Raw genomic sequence first — 27,208 nt, 5'->3', positions numbered from 1 at the left:
TTTCACGGACCGTTGCGTTCGGAATTCTTTTATCGGATAGTAATGAAAGGTATGCAGTCTATCTTCTATAGGCTCAACGAAGTTCAAAATACCCAGAAACATATACCAATGGTAAATTCTACAATCTATACTTAGTACGATCTGCGAAGAATTATACTTCTCGTAAGGACCCGAAATGTACAAATTTTATTTCCGATAAACCTGAAAAGAGTATATTTTTTTTAAACAGATATAATTAAAGACATAGGAAAAATGTGCATTTCTGTAATTCCTGCGTACATTTTTCTGGTCATCTTCTTTACAGAAATAAGAAACGAAACGTTTATCAGACAGTGAGAAAAAAAAAAAACATCGATTGATTGTGAGACTTTTTTACAATTGCCGGAATACGATTTGGGAAATAATAATGATTAATTGGAATATTTAATAGGTCAACCGATAGTATTCAGACTTTGTGACATATGCATGGTCGATGTTGAAAATTTACGTTCATAATGAAAGAAATCATCATCAGGAGTCACTGCATAAGTTTCACTCTACATCGAATAAAAGTGAATCAGCAATTAATGTCGATTACTTACCCGAACAAAATCAAATTTCATTACCTCATCTGTGCAATTAATAACACCCGATGACCTTTAATTACTCAATTGTTATTCCAACATCTTTTTACAGCGTTTATCAATATGAATTGTATGCAAGAAACTGTCTCAATACGAATAATTTTAAATGTTTTATCTCGTGGCAACGCACTGCGCCTCACGATCACACGACTACATAATGCAACCCAGAATTCAGTTTGCTAGATCAGGTCACTCCACGCTTGAATATTTTAATTGCGTCGACTCATTGTGCGATGAAGAGAGAAAGGAATAGCATATGACGTCATTTATGCCAGCGCAAGTTTTAATCACGAAATATGTAACTATACGAACTACGCATATTATTATAGACGTGCACTGCATCCTTTCATACATACTTGATGTATTCATTATTTTTCAATATTCGTCTCGCACATCGAGTGAAATCGAATTTGCAGCAAAATGTCAAGTATCGCGTTCGCAAATAAGAAACAACAAAAAAAAAAACAATCTTTCCGGATCGTACGGATCATACGAACCCTACAATGATCTCAGTTATTCTTTCCTTTTCGAATTACAGGCAGGCTGCAGTATAATAAGATCAAAAACGAGTATATTACATAAACATTTTCAGTTAATAAAGAACATGTAAATAGCAAAGCAACAAGTGAATCGCGGTATCGTAACAGCCCTAAAACAGACCAAGAGTCGATATTGCTCTGGAATACTTTTACGAGGAGACTGAAAAATCGCCTCCCCCCCCCCCCAAAAAAAAAAAAATAAAAAAAAATAACGGTGTCGATATTTTCCATTCCGTAAGACGAATGGTATGTATGCAGATAAATCCTTCAGCGAGAAGTTAAGATTGTCACCACAGCTGTCTTGCCGTCGTTTTATACGTTGCATACCTATATTTCATTGGCGATAAGTGAGAGGCAAGTACGAATATCCGTGCTCTTTGACACGGTAGAGAGTATATATTGGGATACGACCTGTCATAAGGTTCGCGGGGATATCTCTGTGTGTCCTGGTGTTTTTAAGCGTCGAAATATACCAATTGTAATCGTTACGTTTCGCGAAGTTCATTGAGCGGGACTGTTTTTTTTTTTTTTTTTTTTTCTCTTCTGCCATCAGAATTTTCCGACCAAACCAATCGACGAATCGTGGAGAGAAGTCAGAGAGGGAGTGATAGGACTGTTCCGGTCCCTCATCCTCCCACCCACCATTGCAAAAGACCTTCCTCCTAGGTCTTTCGCCGGTTACAAGTTCAGTCGAGACGCTTCGCTCCGGCGCAGCTCGAATAAACGCCGTACCGGCGATTGTTTGTTGCTTGTTTTTTTTTTTTTTTTTTTTTTTTTTTTACATGTTTTCTTTTTCATTCCTCATTGTTTACTCAAGTGCTTTACCAAGATTTTTCAACCGATCTCTCTTCTGTTTCGATCGAAATTTTATCATTATTACAATCTGCCGGTTTGTTATTCTTTTTCGTCCCTGAAAATTTCTTATTCGAAGCATACGCATATCAAAGACATAGATTCACGAGGAGAAAACTAATCAGGATCTTTTTTTTTATCGGTCATTCCAGAAAAGTTGGAGCTGTCTGAGATCGAGTTATTTACGTTAACGTATAATTAATAAGTTTACCTTTGTTTATTGTACATAACGAAGAAATTGTGTGATTTGTATTCAAGAAGCGAGTGAAACAGGTAAGCGAATTTATTTTTCATTTTTTTCTTATATTTCAATATTCAGTACTTTTGTCGATATACTTTCTACCGGATATTTCAGTTTACTTTAGACGTGTGCTGCAGTAACAGACTAAACGTTTACTCCTTACAAATGTTACCTGGGATATTGGTGGATTTTTCTGAAATTTTAATAAAGTTTCACTAATTCGTGCAGTGATTGTTCATACTCAGAACTGAAAGCGAATAACTTTAACATGTTTAAAACGAACCGGACGAAAGTTCGACATTGAAATAATTGAGTAAAAATTTGGGGCTAGAGAGATTTACATTATGATACATACCTATAGTTCGGTGGATGGTTGAGGTATAAAATGCGGTTAAACTGTATTAACGTAACAAAACAACACTAATTACGTATAATCTACTGAGTAAAATATGTACTCATTAGACCCAGACAACTTAGCACGAGACTGATAGTAAATCAACCGTATATATTTATAACAAAAGCGGTCTCTAATAGCTTGCAATGCACCTCATGAAAATTGCAGCGTAGTTAAGAAGAAACAACGCAACGAAACATGTAGCAAAAAAAAAAAAAATACTCACAATAATTAGTCAAAGTTTTTCGTTCTTGTTTCATCATAAAAGAATATAAGGAACGTGTATTGAATACCCGATATTTATTACAATTAAAATTGGATCATCCACGCATATCTATGCTCCTGCGATTCTTTACAGCACTGCACCGATGTAATCATGTATGTACGTTTTAAAGTGCAAATACGAACGCAGAATTATTTTCTTTTTTTTAACTAACAATAGGGTAATAATTTTGCCTCATTTTTTACGGTTTCCTATTCATTTCACGTAGGCGTACGATTTACGTAAATTTCATAAAACGTACGTGATCGAAACGTTTTATTGTGTATTTTAAATGAACACTGAATAAACGTGTCAGTTAAAGCAATTTATTAAGCCATAGTCACTAATTCGATGTGATTTGGTAAACTTTGCGATGAACTTTTCTTTTCATTCATTATTTTCTTATCTGTGTACGTGAATATTGGCAATGGCAAATAAGATTCATTTGGGTGCATAATTTACAACTGGAGGAGTTTTCAAGCCTGCCCATAACAATAAATTGTACATATCCGTTCATGCTTTGCTACTCGTGGAATAATGACAAAAAATATAACAACGACACGAATCATCCATATCAATTTACGGACATCTTGTGTATTAAAGACTTCAATTCATGCTGGCCAAGTGAATTCTTATTCAAATGAATCCATTTCGTCTATCCGTGATAATTAAAGAATGACTCATGAAGAATGAATTATTTCACGTGTTCACGTTCGAACATATATGTATATATATATATATGTATATACGTTGACGTAAAAGATTTCGTTGAATTTATTAAATTTCCGATCGCAAGAAATCCCGTTTTATTCAACGAAACATTGATCAGAACAATAATTTGGGTTATTGAGTGAAATCAGATTTATTGGTATTACCGAAACATTTTTTAAGGCAAAATGGATCGCCGTATTTGGTAAATTCAAGGTTTTTTTTCTTGAAAGGTACAACTTTTTTCGACTACGAGAGCACAGATTTTTATTGTTCAGACCACGACAGCGTTTTTAGCGATTGAAACTGTCGACGAGAAATCTATCCTCCGAATTAAAAAATCGTCGACAATGATGTTAAATCCAGGCTTATTTACAGCGACGACACCGTTTTCGAGTTATTCTGAAAAAATTTGCATCCGTCGGTTGGATTGACGCATGGAGTTACTCGGCTACTGGTTCGTGGCTCGCTGGACGCTGGCTCAGTAAACAATTAGGCGTGTAAATTAATCTAATAGGACTGGCGATGTGTACCGAAGAGGTACGAGAGCGTTCCATATAAATGTTATCAATAGGTGATTGGTAATGTAATATTGCAGTATTTGTTATTATTCATTTCGACTTATCTTCAGCTAATCAATTTTCATACACTATCATCATAAGTAGGTATATCGGTATAATTGCTTTACCTATACAAATTTTTGCCATTAATTTGCTGATGGCTTTTCATCGAATTGATATTAATTACGTTTCGGGCTTTACTTTCTTTTTTTCGATCACAAAGGCAGCAACGGAAATCCGAGTGAAATAATTTATCATCGCATTCACGCATAAAGAATAAACTTTAGTGTCGGTAGTGTAATTGTCATGAATCTGGAAGGTACAATAAATGGCCTTTGTATAGGTCGGTCACGCGAATTTTTTAAAAATCTTCTAAGACGCCAGGAATGACGTTCGGTATTCATATGATAAATTAGCTTGAGAATGAAAATGTTTATGAGAATGAAACAAGCAAATGAGGTCTTGTAGAATTGTCTGAAAAATTGTGATCATAGGTATAATAACCAAATCTTGCCTTGAGATTTTCAACAATTATTACTTTTGAGGACGGCCTCGTCTATTCTAAGTTGGGGTTTAATTTATCCGAAGTACGTGGAATAAATGAAGTTCTATTATTACATCACATTTTATGCAATCACGAAAGAATCAATGGATATTTCCGACAATGAAATTCCTGCGTTTTTTCTTTAAATCAATGTCGACTGTCGTTTTGCATTTTGGAATTTTTGGGTCAGGCAAATGTGGATCAAGGAATTTCAGAATTTTGATCTGCACTTATAAAACTTACTGCTTAACGAAGACAAAGTCTTACACGTAGAATTGATGCATAATTGTTAACATAGATTTCGATCAATTCGCGGCGCAGTTAACACATACATCCGATTATAATCTACATCGATCAAAGTCATTATTTACTTTGCCGCGAAGCGCACGTTATGGAATCTCCGGGAATCGTTGCAAACAATTTCTGTGTACCTACAGTCGCAATGAGGATATGAAAAGAAAACTTCAGAGCTTCAAAGAAGCGAGACTGAAAGTTATCTATACTGATTTTTTCCGTCAATAGGTTGAACTTAGTGTTGAACCAAAGTTCCGCCCGAAGACATTACAGGCGTTTATAATTACGTCACACATAGTTTCATCATGAGATGACAAGACTGCATATTATTATATATTATACGTATATTTAAAGGCTTGAATCAGCGCTAACTCTAAAGCCTTAACTCTCCGTTACCGTAAAAAGCAATGTTCCATTGGTAAAAAAAACTTTTTTAGTCGATATACAAAATAAAAAATACTAGTTTGATGAAAATGTAAAACTATTTCACCAATGAAGAGATATATCAGGTGCCTCGTTGGCGTTGCTGTTATACCAGTTAAATGTAGGGAACACGTGGTTAATTGATTTTCAATTATAGAGCCTTTGTCGACTCAACATTCTACTGTGAAATGTCCAGCATTTAGTAGTTTTCCAGTCTACAGATAATCTGCACCGCTGATGATGTACGTTTCGGTATTTTTTTTAGCGTGGTAACAAAGAGTTGGCTACAGCAACGCGAGCAGAGCGAGTCATGTTTGTAATCTAGAATTACCAATTTGTTTTACATTTATTAGTGATCTGATTATCTCCGGTTGAAAACCTTCTGAGAACAAACACGACGGTCTCGGCTTCCAAAAAACAATATTTATATCAGTTTACTCCGATTTTTGGTGTTCTAGTTCATGATTTCGTGGAACTCAAGAGTGATCTTAACTGATTTTGTGTCATTCCATGCAGTGATTTTACTTGATTAGAAAGCACGTGATTTCACGATGTATTTTCGAACGACTGATTATGCCGCTATCAGAAAATTTTATACAGTTTTGTGTTACAATATATCCACCGATGTCAACTAATTTTATAGTCATCGCACGTTAATTCGTTTGAATCAATGCTTTGTTGTCTGTCATTTTCTTGTCCGCGATCATATAAAGTAATTAGCCAACCTCTTAAGCGATAATTCCAAACTCTACACCTAGCTAGTTCAACATTTCCTTCAGAATTATCCGCGAGTTATTGGGTCAAAACTTGGAAGGGTCAATATTTCGACTGGCCGACATATCGAAATTTCAAACATGCGAAAATAAAATAACGAAAGATTTCGAACAATTCATCTTTCTGCCATTCGAAATATTGACCCTTCCAAGTTTTGACCCCCACCCGAGTGATTAAAGTTTTTTTTTAGCGTCATTACTAATATAATATCGATACTGAGACATTAACTTTATAAACAATCGATCAGATCAGATATTATAGCTGAAACAAATGAATTCCTGTTGATTTTTAACGAACTTACAATTAGTTTTATTCAATGTACCTACTCTGAATCAGAGTCGGCCGATAACGTTATTTTTCCGGCCGACCAAAGTAAACATTTTTTCAAACAAATTGTCTGCAGTTGACCCGATCAAATCGAATGAATAATTTTCAAAATAGAAGTGTGCCGTCAGTTTGAAGGAAAACTAAATCTGATAGGTAGAACGAAATATATCTGTCGTAGACGATTTTTAATTTACATAAAGCAATTTGAGATTATCGGCGTGATTGGTTCATAGTTGACTAACGATTTTATATGACTGATTTCGGAAACTGTCTTTTGAGTATAACTGAGTGATTTCGAGTAACATGACCATGATCTTCACCGATTGATCCAATAAGGCGTCCGAGAGTAACCTTAATTAACTTCGATCGGAATGTCATCGGGCTCTGCGTTGTTTCACAAAAATTTCAACCAACTTCTGTTAGTTATTTTTATCGAGAGTCAAGTGCAATATATTTTAAAATGGGCAACTCCATTACGCGTTTTGTTTAAGCTTGTAAGTTAAGTGTCGAATTGACGTTACGCGAATTATCACCGTGAATATAGACAAGAATTATCCTGGAAAATTCTGTGATATATCTTCCCCCTAATTATGCTTGCGAACCATAAGTCATTACATGTTGACTTATTCACATAGAATACGGTGTACAGGTGAACCTGTGTAAACAGGTCGCGTTGCAGCAAACATCGGTTACACCAACTGCGGAGCTATTATTAAAAATGGTGTTGAAAAGAGGAAGTTTACGAGGATAAAATAAAACATTAATCATCCTTTTTCTTCGACTATTTACTGACTCATTGTTGCCATATTCGAAGGTCGGATAAACGTGACAGGGCCATAGGTTACATCGTCGCTTATGTGCATCAAATGCAAACTTTGCAAACAGGTGAACACGACAGAAATTGTGGTAACGCATTCCAATGATCAACAGTGTCGTCAGTGAGACGTAAAATGTAGGAATTCCATGTAGGAAATACAAACTAGTACGCATTTATCGTCAGAGGTGGTTTTAATTCTGAGTAATAATAATCTTCCCAACTCTCACAAACGTCGAACGGATTTCATATCGTCACAGAGTGATGGTGTTACCAGGAAAGGAAACTTGCATGTCTTAATAAATAATACCAATAATAAAACCAACAAGTATTAAGGTCTTCCAATTTCGAGATTTGAGAAAAATACTTAGTCATGTTCTTTGTTTATTTGATATTTTTTATTAAAAAATTGGACGACACGTCGCGTAGTTTTGAATTCAGATTATTCTTCCTAAAAAACATGTGTATCGTATTTTTCGGGAAAATTGAACGGGTCTTCAATTTTTTAGTTTTGTTCATCCAGAAATAAACTACCTCACTTGTTCATCCGTACGTTTCAACCAACTTTACCACGTTTTCCGGTTTTTTTACATCGAACCGGAAGCTTCCTCTGCGGTTGGAAAAACGTATTACGTAAGCCACGCGGCCACTGAATTTTAAAGGCAACTTCTCAGAATTCTTATTACATTTATCGGTGTAAATATATGTACATAAATGCGCCTACAACGCGAGAGTTGCCTTATTATAGTTGATGCGATACATTCGTAGTAGCAGCTTAAGTACACCCGTGTATTATCAGCCTGAGGATGGTTAATTGAATATAAGAGGACCGTTTACGAGTTGTCTCAGAAATACAGTCTTTGTTGTTTGTTAAATTATATGTGTCGTTGCGTGTGTATAGTGACAATTTTTGTTTGTTTGTTCATTTAAATACCTGCAGTTGGAAAAATTTCGTGAATTCAAATATACGAATAATTATTCCGAACCAATTATTTCAATCAAAGTAAGTGCTTGTTATCGATGTATACAATTAGTTTGATACTCGTTTGAAATTAATAATAATTCACTAAAAATAGGCGCGATCGTGTTACTTAACAATCACTAGATTGAGGCGTGAAAAAAATGCGTTTCACTGTAAGAGTAAAAAGAAAGGAAAGAAAAAACGACCCGAACTTTCTGTTCAAAGTTATCGCGATCCAGGTGCAATTAAAACTAGGCACCAATTATCGAGGTGACTGGGTTTATCATTTCAAATGACTAACTACAAATTGCTTCTATTACGATTCTGTCGTACCGTCGATTTGTCTTCTTTTTTTTCTTCTATATTTCTTTCAAGCCACGTTCTCGTCGAGTTAACGTCACGTTTCACGAGCATTACTGCACGTGAACTGTACCGCAATGACGTTGAAAAAACAAGGGCGAGGGCATAGTGAATTATGTTAATTTCTCAAACACGGCCGTAAAAGGTTGTCCGAAATTGTTTGAGAGCGTCGCTTCGAGGGCGGACGCAAGCAATCTAGTTTTGAGCCGCAACGCAGCAATTCGCCTTCGCTTAAATTGGCTTGCAGTGTTTCCAGTTTACCTCTGCATGGTCTATGACACCATATTCAGAGTTAACAACAGGTCACTTTACGCTCTTGTATTGTCATTATATATATATATATATTTATTTTGTTTGCACTGTCGTATTACGTCTGGAGATAAAAGATCTCAAGGATCACCCCCGCTAATGCCGCCTTCTTTATCTTCCTCTGATTTTCATACCAAAATTATTTCAGTCTCAAAATTGAAATTGGTCAGGCAAGGGCTTTCGTCAAGCGATCAATCGCAGATCCGTGTTGTCTTAGTGAATGAATGAATAAAATAACAAGCAATAACAACGACAAACAAATGAATATGAAGGGAAAATTTAAATCGATGATTTATATTTTGGTGCGCAATTAAAAGAAATTTTAACGACGTAGATAAAGTTTGAAATTTCATCAAACGTATAATTCTTAAAATTTTCGACGCCAATCAAGGTACTTTTGCTTTTGTTCCAGCTGCCTCTTCCAGAGAACTGATTGATCAAGTGAAGTGCTGTACAGGTTCCAGTGAATTCGAGACATCAGGTGAACTGACTGCCAACGGATTGTCAATAAATCCATACAATCTTCGCGATAAGGGTTGCAGAGCCAATTACGATCGGAAGATAATTGATATCAGTCTTGTTCAAAGAGTACAAAAAGAAAAGAAAGAAAGAAAAAAATATATCTTTTCAAACAAGTATAAAATAAAAGCTGAGATATAATACAACCAGGGAAAAATTTGTAGTGACGAGTGCCTGGAAGAGTGGTGGAAATATGGTTTCGTGACGATAGCTTTTTATTAGCCTCAAGTCGGTTCTTGCGAACGATATTTCAGCTGTCAAAGTTTTTGGTAGATTGACGAGGAACAGGTGCCTGCGAATAAAACATACGAAAATTCTGAGTGAGACTTGGAACATTGCTGAAAATGTCCAAACGACAATGGCTGGTTCTGCTCATGTTGTTCTTGACTTATTTGCTCCTGGGGGCTTTCATATTTTATCACATTGAGCACCCACTGGAGGTTGAAGAGGTTACAGAAGCCAGGAGGAGTCGCATTCAAATCAACGGTGAGTATTTCATTTTTGATTGTACTGAAATCGCGCTCATCTCGAATATTCGCTTTTTTCGTCATCGATACGACAGTGCGAGCAATTCCATAAGTCTCGAGTCTTCGCAATTAGCAGAGAACATACTCATTATACGCATTAACTGCAATAAGGAATAGGTAACCTATAGCTACGGGCACGATAACCATGAGTGGCGAGTCCACTTGTTGCGAAAATTGGATACACGGATGTCAAGGTGTACGATTGCACGATTGTGCAGTTTGTGCATCAGAATTTTATGTGCATGAATTGGTGCAAATTTTATCCGGTCAGATAGCGGCATCTACTCTCCTGTGAGACTGCACATCGAATAATTTTGATAAAATTGAAAAACTTGGGATTTTTTTTTTATTTCTATACATTAAAACTACTTGTTTGTAAAAGTTGTATTGAAACTTTTGGAAGGACGTATGGACTGCGTTTTGTTTCATGGGAAATTGTTTTTACAACTAGTGTCGCGGATTGAACCTTGAATCATCCAACAATAATTGTTCACGTGTTTGGCAGGTCGAGAATTTGACCTTCACTTTTATACTCAATGCTTAATCACGGTCAATTGTATTCCTGATAAAGTAAACCTGTATTTCTCTAATTTCCGGACAGTTGTCAAACTGCACAATGGTACTTTAAACGTAACGAACACTGCAGGAGTGGCTCGGCTCGATGCCGTCGAATCAAACGGCTATTTTTTTCCATTTTGAATATTCTTATCAATGGTAAATTACCGTCATTGTCACACGTTCAACGTACCAAACATAACCAATATCTTGTATCTTGACACAAGCCTATCACACAGAGAAATGTGAGAAAACAATTGTTCAGGCATTTTCTGGCTCGTTACTTCATGATCGAAAATACTCATAGATACAGTTGTTAACACACAAATGACAAACATTCGATCGTGCCCGGGAAAAAAGAAATTGGCAAGTACGCTTTTACATATTATTACGACGAACATCGATTGGCGTAAAGAATAATTAACAAACCAGCTGCGAATCTATTTCGCAGATAAAACGAACAGTCTTCGGTTACATACCCCGAACATGAGAATTTGTCGGTTTTATTTCCTTCTCCGTCCAGGATTCAGGATTCCTCATAGATTCTTCGTCAGATGTATTTATCGTGTTTGCAGTAAATGCAGATGAATTAAGTTTATACGTTAACAATACGATTTACCGATTAACGCAAGTATCTTTAGAGGACGTAGACATATCATTGACGCTTACGGCATGACAAACAGCATCAATTCCGACGAACGATCATGAGGTCTTTCACTCATCGTCATCGCAGCGTAATGTCAAGCGCAACCGGAACACGACATCTTGATCAGGAAAGTCACGTATTATCATTGCCGGCGTTTTCACTTGGCCACTGTACGACCTTGTCTCATGTCTTCGCACAAAATTACTTACTGTGGTCAATGGCCTCGTGGCCACCAGAGTTTTCGCAGAATAACGTTGATTCCCAAACAAAACGTTCACACCTTGATATTTTCCGTACTCTATCATGTCACTGTAATTATACGACTTCGGCGTTTCACTGGTGGTTTTGATCAGTGCGGACCTTCACATCTTTTTTCCGCTTCGGGGTCTTCAGTTGACGATATTGCGCATCGGAGTAAGGGGCGTGTGTGCAATCTCTGATTTCAATATTCATTATACCGGACACACACGTAGAATTTAATCACCGTGCAATACGTGGAGTAGTGCGTTAAGGGGATGTCGGACTTTTGTCAAATATGGCAAATCGTATTTTATAATGCTTGCTTTTCCCATGTAGTGCTTTTTTTCTTTTCAAACTTTGGGAAATGGTTACAGCACTTATGATTATACCGTAGCTAACTGTAAGTGATATACTTTTCATATTTTGTAGTCAAGTTTCCGAGAGTTTCTTAGACAATTCAAAAACGCAATCATAAGCCCTATCATTTACCAAAGTTTGTAGAGATTTCATTGCTCGGAAACTGTAAGAATTCTGAAACAGGATTTTTTGTATTTTACGGAAGTACAATATCCCTTTAACATTAGAGTGTCGATTGTAACAAAGTATTGACATTTTTGTAGCTGAAATAACAACATGTTTGACTGGAACTGATCTGCAAAAAAAGTTATGAATTTTAATCAATAATTTCTTGGACTGTCGCCTCGATTGAAGCAAATAATTTTCTGATATTAGTAACTATGCATTAGTTGAAGTAACAATATTCATGCTTCAGTTCGAATGTCTCATATTTTTGAATTGTATATCGCACATTCCGTATCAGCTCAACCAGGTCTGGACCCTCATATTTTGTGTTTTTCTTGCAAAAACACCTAGATTAACATTTTTCTGAAATATCCCCTACGAACTCGAAAAGCCGTAAGAGAACTCAAAGATTGTAAAATTTGAAAACATTGGTACATTTTATCCCGATCACTTTGGCGCAAGGTTCGTGATAGCAAACGAACTCCTTCCACGTGTTTCGAGACTTCAAAAGTCATACATAGACATACATAGTATTAAAGTTCGAAACCAAAGTTTGAATATCCGGATGTCAGAAAGTGACGTCACAAAAAAAAATTTTTTTTCTTTTGACGTCATCGATCCGTAGTAATGGTAACGACCAAAATCAGCTAGCCAAATTCCTCAGTCTGGAAACAACCGCGCAGTAGAGCGGATGTATGAAGATCGCGCTCCGTAGATTTCGAGTATCGGGTTCTCTCTCTATCTCTTGGATCCTGTGCTCCGGGTCCGCTTCCTGGTGCAACTCGACTTCCAGGATAAACGCTCCGTAGTTCCGACTGTCCAGGTCCTTGACCTGATGACTTTTGACCTTCCGGACTAATTTTCAAGTTTACAAGTATGATTATTGGAAACGTCATGTTTGGTACTACCAAACCAATATGCATGCTTCAGATAACATTTTGAATCGGAAAAAAACCGAACGACCAGCATCAACAAATTGCAATTGGTGAGTGGTTGGCATTGTATGCATAGGAATACATGACAATAACGTCGTTCAATTAGAGCTAAAATTGCTGTGCGTCGTGTTTCAAATCTGTCAGCACTTAGCTGGTTGTTCTGTGGTATTATTTGACGAAATTTATTGTCATAAAATCACAATACGTTATACTTACATTCATGTGTAATCGTGATTTGTAGTATTATATAGAAAAAATCATACTGGCAGATTCGGTTTGCGTCACATGTAGAAAGATAGTGTTCATTCTGTATACTGTGAAGCAAATACCAGAATTTTTTGGGAAGTCCATCGTGCCCCAATCTCCCCTACAACTATGTCATCTGGTAAAACACTGACACCGAGTATGCGAGCGCACGAGCATAAAAACCAGTTACACTAGGCATCCGACCCCTAGCGAGTTTTAGCAAGCGAGGGTTTTGCAACTAGTTTTTTATTATTTCAAAATGTTGCCATAAATGAATGTAGTCTCATAGTCGATGAGCACTTTTGGTCACATTTGGTCAGTTATAATTCAAAGGATATTAAAATGTGTTATATTTTTCATCCTAGCTTCCTATGGCTTCATTCGAAATCGTTAATTGCTTTGCACAACTAAAACGAACATCCCATACAGACACAGCGACACAAAACTCCAACGCAAATGATTGTGACTTGCATTAAATGGGTCCAGGACTAGCATTCTTTGGTGGCTGTGGCCACGAGCGAATAATTCGTAACACTAAGAAAAATGCAAGGGGTTGAAGGTAGGTTAGAAAGTCGGTATGGAATTCGTGCTAATCTATCATTGTACTTACGGTGAAATTTATGGTCCCGATTTCATTAGAATATCCGACTGCTTGAACAGTTCTTACAAACACGCACCAATCCCAAGCGACGAAGGTATTAATTTGATGGATAGATTTTTCATACTTTCAACACTTTTATACTTTGCAGAATGTTGTCAATGTTTTTATTCTAATGACTGAAAAAAAATCAAAATTTATGAATGCCCAGAAAAGTGGTGAATTTTTTTGATTTCTTTTTTTTATTTGGCTTGACAAGCAGCGATCATCGTCAGACGATTCATGCACGATCTGAAAGAGTATTTTAACAAAAATAAACAAGTTTATAACTCATGCTTTTCGGGAAGATATAGGAACAGTGATACGATAAAGCGATTTTTATACGCCAAATTAAAGGGTATCCCTACTTTTTCTAGTGTAATATTATTGCATCCATAAAACGTAATATTCATCAGCCTTTCTCACGTATCTTTATTTATCATTTCTGTGAAAGATACAGTAACGCTGCGTAGCTGGAGTTGAATATTAATTTCGCCAAAATCCGGTTGTAAAAGAGCATTTTGTTTATAATGGTGATAAGTAGGGGACGTGATAAACAGATTTTGCCGAAATTTCATACAGTGTTTCGTTTCGTTACAATGCGATTATCGTAGAGCGGGATTAGCTTGATACCAACCGTTGCATACGTCTCAACTTTACATCTAACCTGCAACGACGTATCTAATCATACGTGCAGCTAGACGCCGCAAACCGTGTAGGCGGTGTAAATTGTGAGAAATAATATCCAGACGTTGACTGGGGTGTTTGACTTCTGTGTAATGGTATATGGTCAGAATACAAGCTACATGGTAGGTTCAGAAACTAGGCACGTTACAATTTCTGCGACTATTAGATTATCGTGTCTATTTGGCTATCCTTCTTGGTATAAAAGACCTTAAAGGAGATCGTCAAGGAGATCGAACGACTATAGAGTTTACGGTTAGAGTAGTTGTGTGATGTATCAACACGCTTGTATAATCCCACGTTTTATCATCAGTGTTAACCACGCCGTGGTTACAGCCAATCTGATGAAGAATATGCGGTTAAGACACAGATCACTGATTGGAACTAGCTTCAGAATTCGTTGCTTCTGTATGAATCGTAGAGAAATTGGTAGTTTTTTTTGTATAAAATTTTCCGATACTTGTTACGGTAGATAAAAAGCTAAAAAAAATTGTTTGCTTGTATTCCTTCATTCCTAAAGAACAGACGTTTCTCCACTCGCTCGATGGATATCTTGTAAGAGGTTTCTGTATGATTTCATTTATGATGGACACTATTTATCTTAATTGATATCAGACGGTGATTTAATTTATTGCCGATTATGTGCATATCATTCTTACATCTGATATCCATCTAGCTGTTTATCGAAACATACCTAATTATCGGCACGTCAGATGTGTAGCAAAATCTGGACCTTGATTACGTACAATTATCTTTCAACTACGTAGAATACCATTATACAGGGTAGTCAGTTCTAATCGACCTGGGCGAATATTTTTTAAAACAAAAATAGACACGTGAAAAAGTTTTATAGAAAACCTGTAGGGTTGCAAGGGAGAAAAACGATGCTGACATGTCCAAAGTACGTGTTCGCTATCTAAAATCATTACCATCGTCATATTTTTTCAGTCTTCTTCTCTTCACCCGAGCTTCTGCACGTGTCTATTAACCCTCACTCTTGTTGAAAAATTTTCTTGTGGATACAAAGTGTGTACGAGTTTGAACGTATATAATATTCTACATAATTTTTGTTTGGATCATGAATTATGATCACAAACTTTTTAGCGAGAGTAAGGGACAATGTAGAAGTACAGAAGTTAACGTAAGTGAAAAAGACGAAAAGAGGTAAAAAAAATTCGAAAAGTTCACGATACTTGCACGTTTTTGAATTCGTTTTTGATCTCGCTATCAGCTTTTATTTGTGATCATACAACATCGCGGAAAGGAATTCGCATACCGTACGTAATTTTTTAATCATTCGTACATTTGAGTCTTGCGCATAATCAATTGTCTCTTAATCTGCGGAGGATACTTTATCTTGTTTAATAGGGCTATCCGCAGTAGGTCACTTACTTCCTATTATCTTATCAGTTGATATTTACCAGTCATATAATTGTTCATTTGCTCAATTATATCGCGGGACCGTAATGATTCGCATTGTGCGGTTGAATACAGAAGGTTTCAGCGCACGATGACCTTACCTTTACGGAACGACGCATATCCAAAGGAACCATGCACCTAGTAGGCATACCATCGTGATTCATGTCAGATTTAGTCGTAATTTTCACGCGGGCATTGTGAAGTAGATTGTTATTTTGAGCTGTGCTTCAATTCCTTGAACGTATTTTTTTTTCGGTCTTACAACGAACCCCGATAAACAATTACAAGCAATTTATCGCCGAGAAACGACATGTGTCGTATGAATTGTTCGGTTGAACTCTGTTTCTGGATAATTCTCGTGCGTAAGATAAACGTCATTGTCGACCATCCGTGACGAGTAACGTAATTAACTATCTTGGGGTACTACGTCGATTTGACTACCGTACGAAACTGGAGATAAGTAAAGCGGAAAAAATATTCTACATAGTAATGAGCTTGAAAATGAGCTCAATTTAATACCGCTTAAGGAGATAACCGCTAACGTAATTAGTTGTGCGGATTTTTGTTTACTTTTGTTTGTATTATATAGTGCAAAGGTAATTCATCGCGTTAGGTGAATCAGTCAACACTGGGAATGAAAACCTTATTGCGTTGGACTTTTTTTAACGTAAGTTTCTCAATTTCATTATAGAACCGTCGACATTTTTTGATCTGTGTCTCCGTTTTTATTTCACAGTTTTATCTCCAAGACTGCGAAGTTTTCATCGTGATACAAAGAAATTTACTCTAAACAACTCCTACGCCGTTGAAACGAAAAAGAGATTAGCCTTATTTTTATAATCATTGGAAAACAAAAGATGACTTGAAAATGAAACGAAAATTTGTTTTTTCAACAAAGAATTGACATTGAGCGACGACCTTTGGTACTTTCATCATAAGTTTCGACATCTCCAGAATCGAATCGCAGTAAAAGAGATTTGACTTGTTCTTTCTACGTAGTGTTATATTTTTGGTAAATAATACATGTTTTATTTTCGCTCGTGTTCGTGAGATTATCATCGTTTTTATGAGCTGCAGTTTAGAGTCTAAATCCTAAAACATTTTTCGGCGCGCTTGCATTTATTATCAAATTTGTATTGGTTTGTACGTTACAAAAGAGGTGCAATAATTTAGCTGGGTCATAACTTAATCAACGTATATGATTACTAGGTCACTAATTGATACAATTGTATTCTAAAGTTTGACGTGAGTTAGTACACAGAATACAATAGCCAAAATGTGATTCAGTTGTACACAAAGAACGTTAAACTCATATGTATGTTGATGCGATATCTATTTTCGATGTCGTTCGTTTGACGTACAAGAGAATTCTTAAAATTGATGTGACGCAACAGGTTGTAAAGAAATAAAAGCCAGCTGTTATAATTTTCAAGTATTCCTTTGAGCCAACAGTTCCGAAGCATCATTGTGCACGTATAATAAGACCTGTTAAATTAAATACGATTGTTAGCGATCATATCTCTTCTTATCAAACCGCTTCAGGCGATTGTCGTTCGGTAATTGAGCCGACTGCCTGGTGATTCGTTGATGATGCAGCTTCGTATTGCGTTTCCATTGCAATCGTTTCTGGACGAGTGAATTAAGAAAGACAAGTTTTATTCTAGACGATTTGGTTGAAGGGGTTTAGGATCGCTGATGTTTTATTTGAGGAAACTTATGATCCTAGATTTCAATGTGACCATTGTAACACGATAACTTAGAATTTGACTTAAATGTTAGAAAATTCTAATTGCGAAAACGTGTTTAACATGTGAGCAGAATATTGCACCAAGCAAACATAAGAGTTCTGAAAATAAGTGTACTGTCATTCGAAACAGAACATTGACATTTTCAAAGCACGTAAAACTCTTTATGGTATCAAGGTTTATTTTCATGGATATTTGCACCAAACTATAACCATTTCAATCTTCAAGGCAGACATTGAATGACACATGAATCTATATATTTATATTACGCATTTACAGCTATAAATAAACATACAATGAGTTTCGCACAATTTAGCGAGACTTAAAATACCAAACCACCTATTCTGTCGACGTAACTGAAATATCTCAATAACACAAAAGGTGTTTAATAATTGTTCGTAATATGAGAATAAATGGAAAGAATTTCATTCATCAATTGCGAAGACTTGTGACACTGTTTGTGGTGATGCTAATTGCTTACACTGTTCAAAATTTTTGACAGCACGAGGTCACCTCGTGGCAAGTTGAACGATCCGACCGGTACGAATTAGAAGGAGTTCATGATCGGCAAATGCCAATTGGTTTGTCAATACTGTTTGCAATATGGTTACCGATTCTTTTCACAGCACTTCTCCACGAGCACTACGTGCCGAACGAGGAACACGATCAGAATGAAATTTTCGAGAAACTCACCGCCTACTGCGGGAAGCCAGTTTCCAACTACACGGAGGGCGAAGTCGATCAGTATAAATGGGACTTTTACAACAGTTTTTACTTTGCATACACCGTCGTCAGTACTATTGGTAAGTAGAGAGAATGAAATATCATTGTATTGAAAATTCGCAGCTTCATTGCAAGTAGTCAGGCGGAAAGAAAAGAAAAACATACTAAACAGTTTGGAATGAATATATTCTTATTAGATATATAAAAGTCATTCTTCTGAAGTAGTCATTTTCAGAGCGAAAAATGTATTGAACAAAAATTAATTATTTTGACTCGAAGTTAATTGAAAATGATTAGTCCGTGTCCAAGCTATTTTTCCATTTTAATGGTCCATGATTTTCTTGGACACTGAGAAAAAAACAAAAAACGCTCAGTGCGATTAAAGATGAAAAATCTGTTTTGATGAATGTGCGAAAATTTTAATAATTAACATTTTCCATAAAAAATCAATGGAATCATTGGAATTTGAAAAATGTAAGGCAATTTCGGTTAAAATGATTACTTCGGGAGAATCACTCATAAATCAATAATGGCGCGGTAATTATATATACATGGCAAGTGCAATTTAGTTTTGCTCAGTTGACTTACAGAATTAGCATGTTATATGAGTAAATGAATTCCAACGTCGTTTATAATCGTTCGACTCAAGGCTCTGATCCCATTAAAAGAGCCGTTGGTTGTTTGCAGATCGTATGTAATGTGTACAGCGATCATTAGTAGATCTGGTCAGAATTTGAACGTGGTCTTCAGATTTATCGGTGCGAAATACTAAGTATAAAATTTTAGCGCTTTTAGCGGCTCGCTATTGTCAACAATTGTCGAAGTTATTACGATGTCTGGGTATCTATCGTCATTTTTATACCATCTCATTTTAGTTAATTGATCTGTTTAAACAGAAATAAACTTGAAAGTCACAAAATAGAACAGAAAGAGATAGAATACCACTTTAAAAAGTAGGATTCTTATACACCTCCAAACATGGACTGCGAGCGATTCAGGGCCACCAGTTTCGTCTGCTATGCAGGTTAAATAGACAGCAATAAATGTTACCGATGCTCAGATGCAATTGAAGTGAAGAAGTGTCAAAGTACAAACGACGCTGCTTGTAGAAACCTATTGGCAAACACATTTTCAAAATAACTTAACTTCGAGCAAAGTTCATAATTTAGTATCAATGATGAACCAACATTTCGTATATTGTTTATTTGAACAGTACTTCATTTGCTCCCGGAATTGCGTGGTTTTTATATCAAACGAAGGTTTCCGACGAATCACCTACCTTGAAACTATATCAATGACCAAATTTACTTTGACCTGCACAGTCAATAATAAACAATGAGATGTCCCGTCTGATAAATCTTGACTTGGATCTAATAACACTTCAAAAGTTTATCGAATTGCCGTGATAACACTACGTTGTCAGATAGTTCTATTGACACTCACTGGTCTCTCAAACATCTGGCCGTATAATTACATTGTGAACCAGATATAACTCCTTAAGTTAACCTATAACTCATGTCATAGCAAACATACGTTACGCCTCTGTTTGTAGGGTACGGAAATCTGGCACCAACGAATATGCTAGGACGAATTTTGATGATTTTTTACGCCCTCATCGGCATTCCAATGAATGGTATTCTGCTAACTCAACTTGGCGATTACTTTGGCAACGTGTTTATTCGAGCGCACCAGAAGTACAAATCGTATAAAAATGGGCCCTCCGATTCTCAGAAAAGACGGATTCCTCTGGAAACAGGACGGGCTGGTTTGATGGCTCAGATTCTAATGTATCTGGTACCGGGATTCGTCATGTTCATATTCTTTCCATCATTTTTGTTTTCGTACTGGGAGGGTTGGAAATACGACGAATCAGTCTACTATGCTTTTGTGACCCTCAGCACCATTGGTTTTGGCGATTACGTTGCAGGTAATTAGATTTTAGAATTCAAGTTTCTTATGATATGTACTATGGTAGAGATCGTAACAGGGATAAAGTGTAATTCAACAATAAACTGAAATTTAAAATTTTCAACATGCCTGCTTTAAGAGGATTGGAGGTGAGTGGAGGGTGACAAAATATATAATTTCGTTACTCGAAGTTGTTAAAATGACAGGGAGGAACCGTAAGAATTTCGAATATCAAAAATTTGTAAATTTTTAACAATCATATCACAGACGTGTACAATATCACTAATAGTAAAATCAATCGTGGCCGCAATTAATTACAGGACAGGACAACACCAAGGGAAGTGGTATTTTCTGGATGTTCTATAAGGCCTTTCTTATAATTTGGATATCCTTTGGATTGGGATACTTGGTCATGATTATGAGCTTTATATCACGAGGTATGCGAAGTAAGAGGATTACCAGGATAGAGCATAAGCTAGCTATGAACTTGAAACATACACAGAGCAAGATTTGGAACGAGGTCAACAAGGATGTCAATTACTTAAGGAGAGTCTTTAACGAGATCTACATGATGAAACTCAAGGTAAGGAACAAGAATGGGAACTTACTTATACATTTACCTATACTAACAATAAGTGAGCAATATTTTCCGTTTGAAATGCGAATGGGTTCTGAAAATGTCCCAATCTTTTTTTAGCCCGTGTATCGAGATGAGTACCAAAGTGAACTTCCGGAGTATAAATTCGCTCGAAGTCACAGTTTCCCGGATCTTCGTGAATTGGTGTATGGTGGCCGAGAAGTGGATGTTCCAGTTCATCCAAGACGACGTGCTAACAGTGAAGCTGCGCAAACTGTAAGTGTTACACGAGAGCAGTTTTCCATCAAATTTGACCTCACTTTTCCACAGCAACGTCTCTGATTTTGGTTACAAATTTCGACGGTATTGCGATGTCTTCTCGTTAAAGCTGTTCTATGTGTATACTCATTTTCCGAACAGTCGGTAAACAGTCTCGTACAAGATCTCAATTGTCCAGAAGTTAACCCAAAGTGATGAAAATGCGGCCCGTGAATAAACCTGGAATGAAAATGAATACCCATAGATGACTGCATCTTGTTTCAGATTCAATATGAGGCCGTAAATCGCGTACTGTCAGAAAGTGATCTCGAGAGGATAGACAAGAACGCGACATTTGCTTCTCATGCGATGGTCCAGCCAGCTGAACTGCTGGCTCGTCTTGTGACTGCCTTGGGCTCCATTCCGGCTCCTCCGGAACAATTCGATATATCCGATGAAGAGACCAACCAGCCAGAGCTGAAGGGAGTCGATGGCTTTAGCGACAAAGACATTTTGGCAAGCGAAAAATCTTGGGCAGGTTCCGGGTGGAGAATTGGCGGTGAGAAAGTGAAACCTTCTCAACCTCGGATGAGAGCAGCGAGTGAGATCAGGCTACGGAAGGATGACAACGGTTATGGTGATCATGAGCAGAATACCGAATGGACCTGGTCCGGGCCGGCGGCGTCGAGTAAGATTCAGGAACTGATGAAAGCGCGGCAAAAAAGTGGAAATTCTACTCCTATGAAGGGTTCCAAGTCCCGTCTGCCTTCCTTCTCTCTGTCATCGGTGCCAAAGACCATACGTCCTAGGTGGTTCAACCCATTCTCGAGCAAGAAGAACTCCGGCGAAGTGTCACGGCGGGAGTCCTTCCCAGGTTCCGATGTGGCCGACCAGCTGAAAGAGAATTACCTTTCCCACACTGGGAGTATGCGCCCTATGGCACAACCGGACCGTAGACAGTCCGCTGCTCCGCATTATTTCACACACACAGGTGGAAACCTGCCGGATAGTCCAGAAGGGAATTTGCTCGAGGAAACGTCTTTGGCTGATTTCTTGCGTGCCCTAACTGCTTTGCACTCACGAGTGGGCGCCGTTCCCGACGAATTTGTTTCAAGACCTCAGCGAAAATTAGGCACTGCAAGTCTGACTCCACCAAAGCTTCCTAGTCTTTTAGCTCTCTTCTCACCTCCTTCACACTTGATACCGCAGAGCCAAAGTACACAGAGTACAGTTACAGCGGGTCAAATGGCTGAAAGGAGATTTTCTCTAAGACCGGTTGATGATTCTATCATGTCGACCCCCGGCCTTCGTCGTAAAGCCAGCTTCCTACCCGGTGCTGGATCCCGGCGATTCTCTCTAAGACCAGAAGAAAGCACAGTTACGTCCACGCAAAGCTACGGACGCAAAGGTAGCATGATACCCGGGTCGGTGCCCAGAAGATTTTCTTTGAAATCAGAATTCACAAATGCAAGGACTTCGCCACACAATACACCACCTTACACTCCGGTAAGTTTGAATTAGCAATAACTTCATTTCGGATTATAAGGGTACCGAGATTTCAATGGAATCTCGAATTTGGCATGCGAAACTTGGCAGCAAATAGTTTGATAAGGAAGAACAGAATATACTGAGAGAAAAAATTTGCTGAATCAAACGAAATTAGTTTCTCATCTTATTTGGGTGAAATCAACCATTTTGTATGGCTAATATATCGTGTGCTGTTATTCTTGCAGGACCTTGTCCCACTTCATATACGAGAGCGACAAAATCCTCCACCATACTCGGCCGATCCGTTCATATTCGAATGTCCGAAGGAACCCTTGGTTCCGGCAGAAGTCGGCCCAGCCCAGGATGGCATTTCGATTCCTACTCGTGCCAAACCTCGTCGCTTTTCTCTTCGCCCAGCCCAAATTGGAGTTCCGCCAGCTCCTGCCTCGCCGAAAACATCCCAAATGGGCAGACCGATACCGAGATGGAAGGGTGGAATGCTACAACGCCAAATCAGCGAGCTGAACCTCCAACGACGTGAAAGAGCGTTTAGTTTAGGGGACGTCAACTCTATCAGAAATGAACGGCCTGTCGGTCAGACGAGCCCGTTGGCTTTGCCTAATACCAATTTGAACTCACCAAGCCTGACTTCAAGTCGCTCATCGCTGACGGACAACATCGACAAGGCAAACTCACAAGCACTAGGCAAAGCAGTGAACACTCTGGTATCTAGCGTATTTCCATCAAGATCATCTCGTTATGCTAGACAGAGTAGTGCAGGCTTTACTGATCACTTATCAAGCGGACAGAGCTCGAAACATGATAAAACAGAAATACTTTCACGATCTTTGCAGCCTGCGCAAGCGTTGCATGGACAAGGACTGGTAAGACAAGACCAGGGTGCTTTGAAACCTTCTGGCGTAGGTTCAACGCGTTTGAACGCAAGCGTACAAAGAGTTTCTCCAGAAGTCAACGCGGCACAGCTGGCATCGCAGAATTCTAACCCATTCAATCCCTACTGCCGTGTAGAACAATTATCGGAAGCGCCAGAAGGATCTGGGCAAATCTCGACGGCCATTAAAATAGATGATCCAAAAAAGTCTTCTGCCACCGACCGCTATAGTTCTTTGGAATTACATTCAGTTTTGATTGACCAACCATCGAGCAAATCTCTTCAGCCGTCAGTAGAACAGTATGTATTCAAACCGGATTCGCTGACGGAAGTCAGAGTCGATTCCCCCTTGACTGCGGCGATGATGGCTGCACACAGTCACAGATTATCTGCGAGTGAATCGATACCGGATTACGATATGCATGCAGCGAGGAAGATTTCTGTTATATCGGAAAAAAGTACCGCATCAGCGGACGCTTCGAGTGATGCAGAAAAATCTGCAAGCAGAAAGACTTCAACGATGTCTCAACGAAGCCTCAATTCTGCATCTCTGTCTGAAAGCAGAAAGAATTCGACATCCAAATCGGCCGCGTCAAATAAGCCGAGGGTTTCAATAGAATCTTACAAACCGTTGGTCGAGTTGACGATTGAAAAACCGGCAACGAACCCTTTCGAACAGTACCAAGCAACGGTGAAGTGCAAGATGGAAAAACCGCGAGATAGGTCTCTTGACTCCAGCGAACCATCGACGAGCGTAAAAGATAGTCATCGTCACTCCCCCCCCGTTTCAGCGTCTGAGAAATTAGAATCCACGCAGTCTTCCGTAAAGAGTAAAAATACTTAGAAGCGGTTCGGTGGTTCACTGATTTTGAAGGAAATTGTTAACTCTTTGATCTAAAATACCTTAATTTCACGTACCTGAAAAACTCGGTAAAAGTATGGAGGGCGTGTTGAATGAAATGTATGTACTGTGCAACGGGACTGATTCGAAGACGGTTTTACGACTTTCACAATTTCTCAAAGGTAAAAAATAAGAAGTACCCAGAAGTGTTCATTGTCATATCGGGTTATTTCGTCGAGATGTTTCATGTGCTATTAACAAAGGGTGTACCGGTTATACCATTGTATATTACGTACTGTATGTACATGAGTGAATTCCTCATAAGACTATACGCCATGGGTGAGGTTAATGCGAGATATAAAACTGTTTACGTAAAAGCTTACGTAAATGAGTCAGCGTTAATTTTCGAGTGATTCTATGGGAACAAAAGGGGCAAACACGTAATTAGCAAATTAAAAGTGCATAGTACAATAACTAAGGCATGTTGTAGTTTGCGTTTAGCTTTTGACATTTAATTTCTTCAGTTGAAAAAGATATACGTATATACCTATGTGTATACTGTACCTACATGTATCTTTTGCCAAACGCCAGTTCAAGGTCCATACATTTAACTTATTTTGTCACTAGAAGCAATGAATTTCAAATTAATAATTAGCATATCAAGGTAAAAAAAATGAGGCCTCTTGTGTTAAGAATTGAATTTAGCAAAAAGCTGTGGCATTGAAATAAAAATGAGGGTGCCTCCTTGAAAATCATAGATTCAGCAATATTGATGGTACGCTGCAAAAAAATGTTCTGTCACAGAGGTCTTTTACCGTCAGTATTATAGTTTCTTACCAAGATTACGGCCAGAATATGAGATGAAAAGGTACAAGAGTGCTAATGATTAATTAGAAAAAATATATTATTTATTCGTCAGACAAGGATGCGGCAGGATCGATTCCACTAATATTTTATAAGTAGATGCCATTCTAAAATAAGTCTATAAATAAGAATGTTATTTAATAACTGTGAGTACGTTAATTATTAAACGGGCGTATGTGATCGGCGCTGTGATTATGTATTTCAATATCGCGCAGGGAGAGAGGGCAAAAATATTAGGTCCTCTTAATTCCCTCCGAACGGCCAGTACAATTCTGCAATAAAAACAAAGAAACCATCATCTTATTTCCTTGACCTATGCTGATGTTTATTCGGTAATCGAGCAGCTGCTCTTGCACAAAATATCATTGTATTGAATATACGTACATAATATTGAATGGTTCGAAATTTATTCAGTACAGTCAAATGTCCATTTGGGGATTTGTAATAAACTAAAAACAGTTATGTTGTCGAATCATAAGTGAATAAGTCTAATAACGTGAACATTAAATTTAATCTGTCAGTAATCTGGGAATATATTACGAAAGATTTGAACGAAAATCCTTCGCCAGCGAATTGAACATAAGCCTCTGACATAGAAGGTAAGTTTTTGCAAAGCCGTATAACGAATCAATTATTTTTACACAAACCCACACAAATTCAGATGGATTTATTCCAATTTTTTATAAAATGATACAGTTTACTAAAAATACTTTTTACTGGCCGTATAATGAAACAATGTGGGTTGTAGATCGAAAAAGTGCCATAAGTAAAAAGGGCGTTAAAGCGAATTGTCGTATAGAGAGCGAACGTATAGAGAGGTGTACTTATGGGTATACTCATTTTTTAATTAAACATTGCAACAGATAAAACTAGCGCTACGAGCGACGCCGTAGGAGTAGGAGTAGGAGTAGGGGTAGGATCAGAGGTAGAAGTAGCAGTAGGAGTAGGAAAAGAAGTAGGAGTAGGAGTAGGATCAGGAGTAGGAGTAGTAAGAGTAGAAGTGGTAGGAGTTGGAATAGAAGTAAGAGTAGGAGTAGAAGTAGTAGGATTAGGAGTAGTAGGAGTTGGAGTAGGAGTAAGGGAAGGAATCCAACCCAACCCAACCCTTTTTTTTTTTTTTTCAGCGGCGAAGGGGAAATCTTCAAAAAGACTTTGCTGACGCAGGGATTCCGCGCCGGTCAGTCCACTCCTGTCCCACGGTTCAAAACCCGTCGCCCAAATTTAATCTTACTCTATAGTGTTACTACTAATTACTACTACTTATTTTATTTGCCTACCCTGCCCTACCCTGCCCTACGCCCTACCCTACCCTATCTTAAGAGATCGAAATTATCTCTCCACAACAAACTACTAATCTACAAAACGATACTCAAACCTATATGGACCTACGGAATACAATTTTGGGAAACTGCAAGTAATTCGAACATTGAAATACTACAACGATTCCAAGCTGGCACTCTTCGCGCCATCAATAATGCCCCGTGGTACGTCACCAACGCCAGGCTGCACAAGGATCATGGTATAGACACCATAAGAAAAGTGGCAAACGAACAATGCACAGGCTACGAAACTCGACTCGCCAACCACCCAAACCTGCTGGCATCAAATCTCCTTGACCGGAGAACGATCTCGCGAAGACTCAGGAAACACAAACCACTAGACCTGCGAGAAAGATTTCGGGCCGAATAAACGCCAAAACAAATAGAGCGACAAGCGATAAATAAGCGAGAAAAAAATAAATCGAACAAGCAAAAATAGTGCAGTGTGCATCGCTGGATACAACCGCTAACGACAAAACCATTGTCCACAATATACCGTTGAACATCACAACTATTCATTGTCACTTTATGTAACAGATTATAGTTCTCTAATAAACGACAATAAAAAAAAAAAAATTTTTGGAGCCGATAATTTTTGGTCTCAGATTCGATCTAAACGACCGTTTCTTGACTAATTGGACCCCCAGGAACTCAGAGAACGCAGCGGAAAGAGCGTCG

The 27,208-nt window shown here is 37.9% G+C and overlaps 1 protein-coding gene across 4 annotated transcripts; it reads left to right on the top strand.

Moving 5' to 3' along the window:
* Window positions 1-1,955: 1,955 nt before the first annotated feature.
* Window positions 1,956-27,208, top strand: LOC124303077 (open rectifier potassium channel protein 1). 4 transcript variants are annotated; one of them, XR_006907828.1, is made up of 9 exons: window positions 1,956-2,287; window positions 9,398-9,990; window positions 18,287-18,463; window positions 19,936-20,310; window positions 20,612-20,874; window positions 20,989-21,144; window positions 21,412-22,632; window positions 22,860-24,588; window positions 27,195-27,208. XR_006907828.1 is itself a non-coding variant. In XM_046759837.1 (8 exons), the coding sequence occupies exons 2-8, from the start codon at window positions 9,849-9,851 to the stop codon at window positions 24,348-24,350; spliced, it is 3,825 nt and encodes a 1,274-aa protein (XP_046615793.1). In that variant the 5' UTR covers window positions 1,956-2,287; window positions 9,398-9,848; the 3' UTR covers window positions 24,351-25,523. The 4 variants fall into 4 exon arrangements, 3 of the variants coding, with proteins under 3 accessions (XP_046615793.1, XP_046615794.1, XP_046615795.1); XM_046759837.1 differs by lacking the exon at window positions 27,195-27,208 and having other exon boundaries at window positions 22,860-25,523; XM_046759838.1 differs by lacking the exons at window positions 1,956-2,287; window positions 27,195-27,208 and adding an exon at window positions 8,021-8,358 and having other exon boundaries at window positions 22,860-25,523.

Source organism: Neodiprion virginianus, chromosome 4, assembly GCF_021901495.1.
Source record: "Neodiprion virginianus isolate iyNeoVirg1 chromosome 4, iyNeoVirg1.1, whole genome shotgun sequence".
In the NCBI taxonomy this organism is placed as follows: Eukaryota; Metazoa; Arthropoda; class Insecta; order Hymenoptera; family Diprionidae; genus Neodiprion; species Neodiprion virginianus.
The sequence above is the reverse complement of the archived record's forward strand: the minus strand, read 5'-3'. Positions and strand labels throughout refer to the sequence as shown.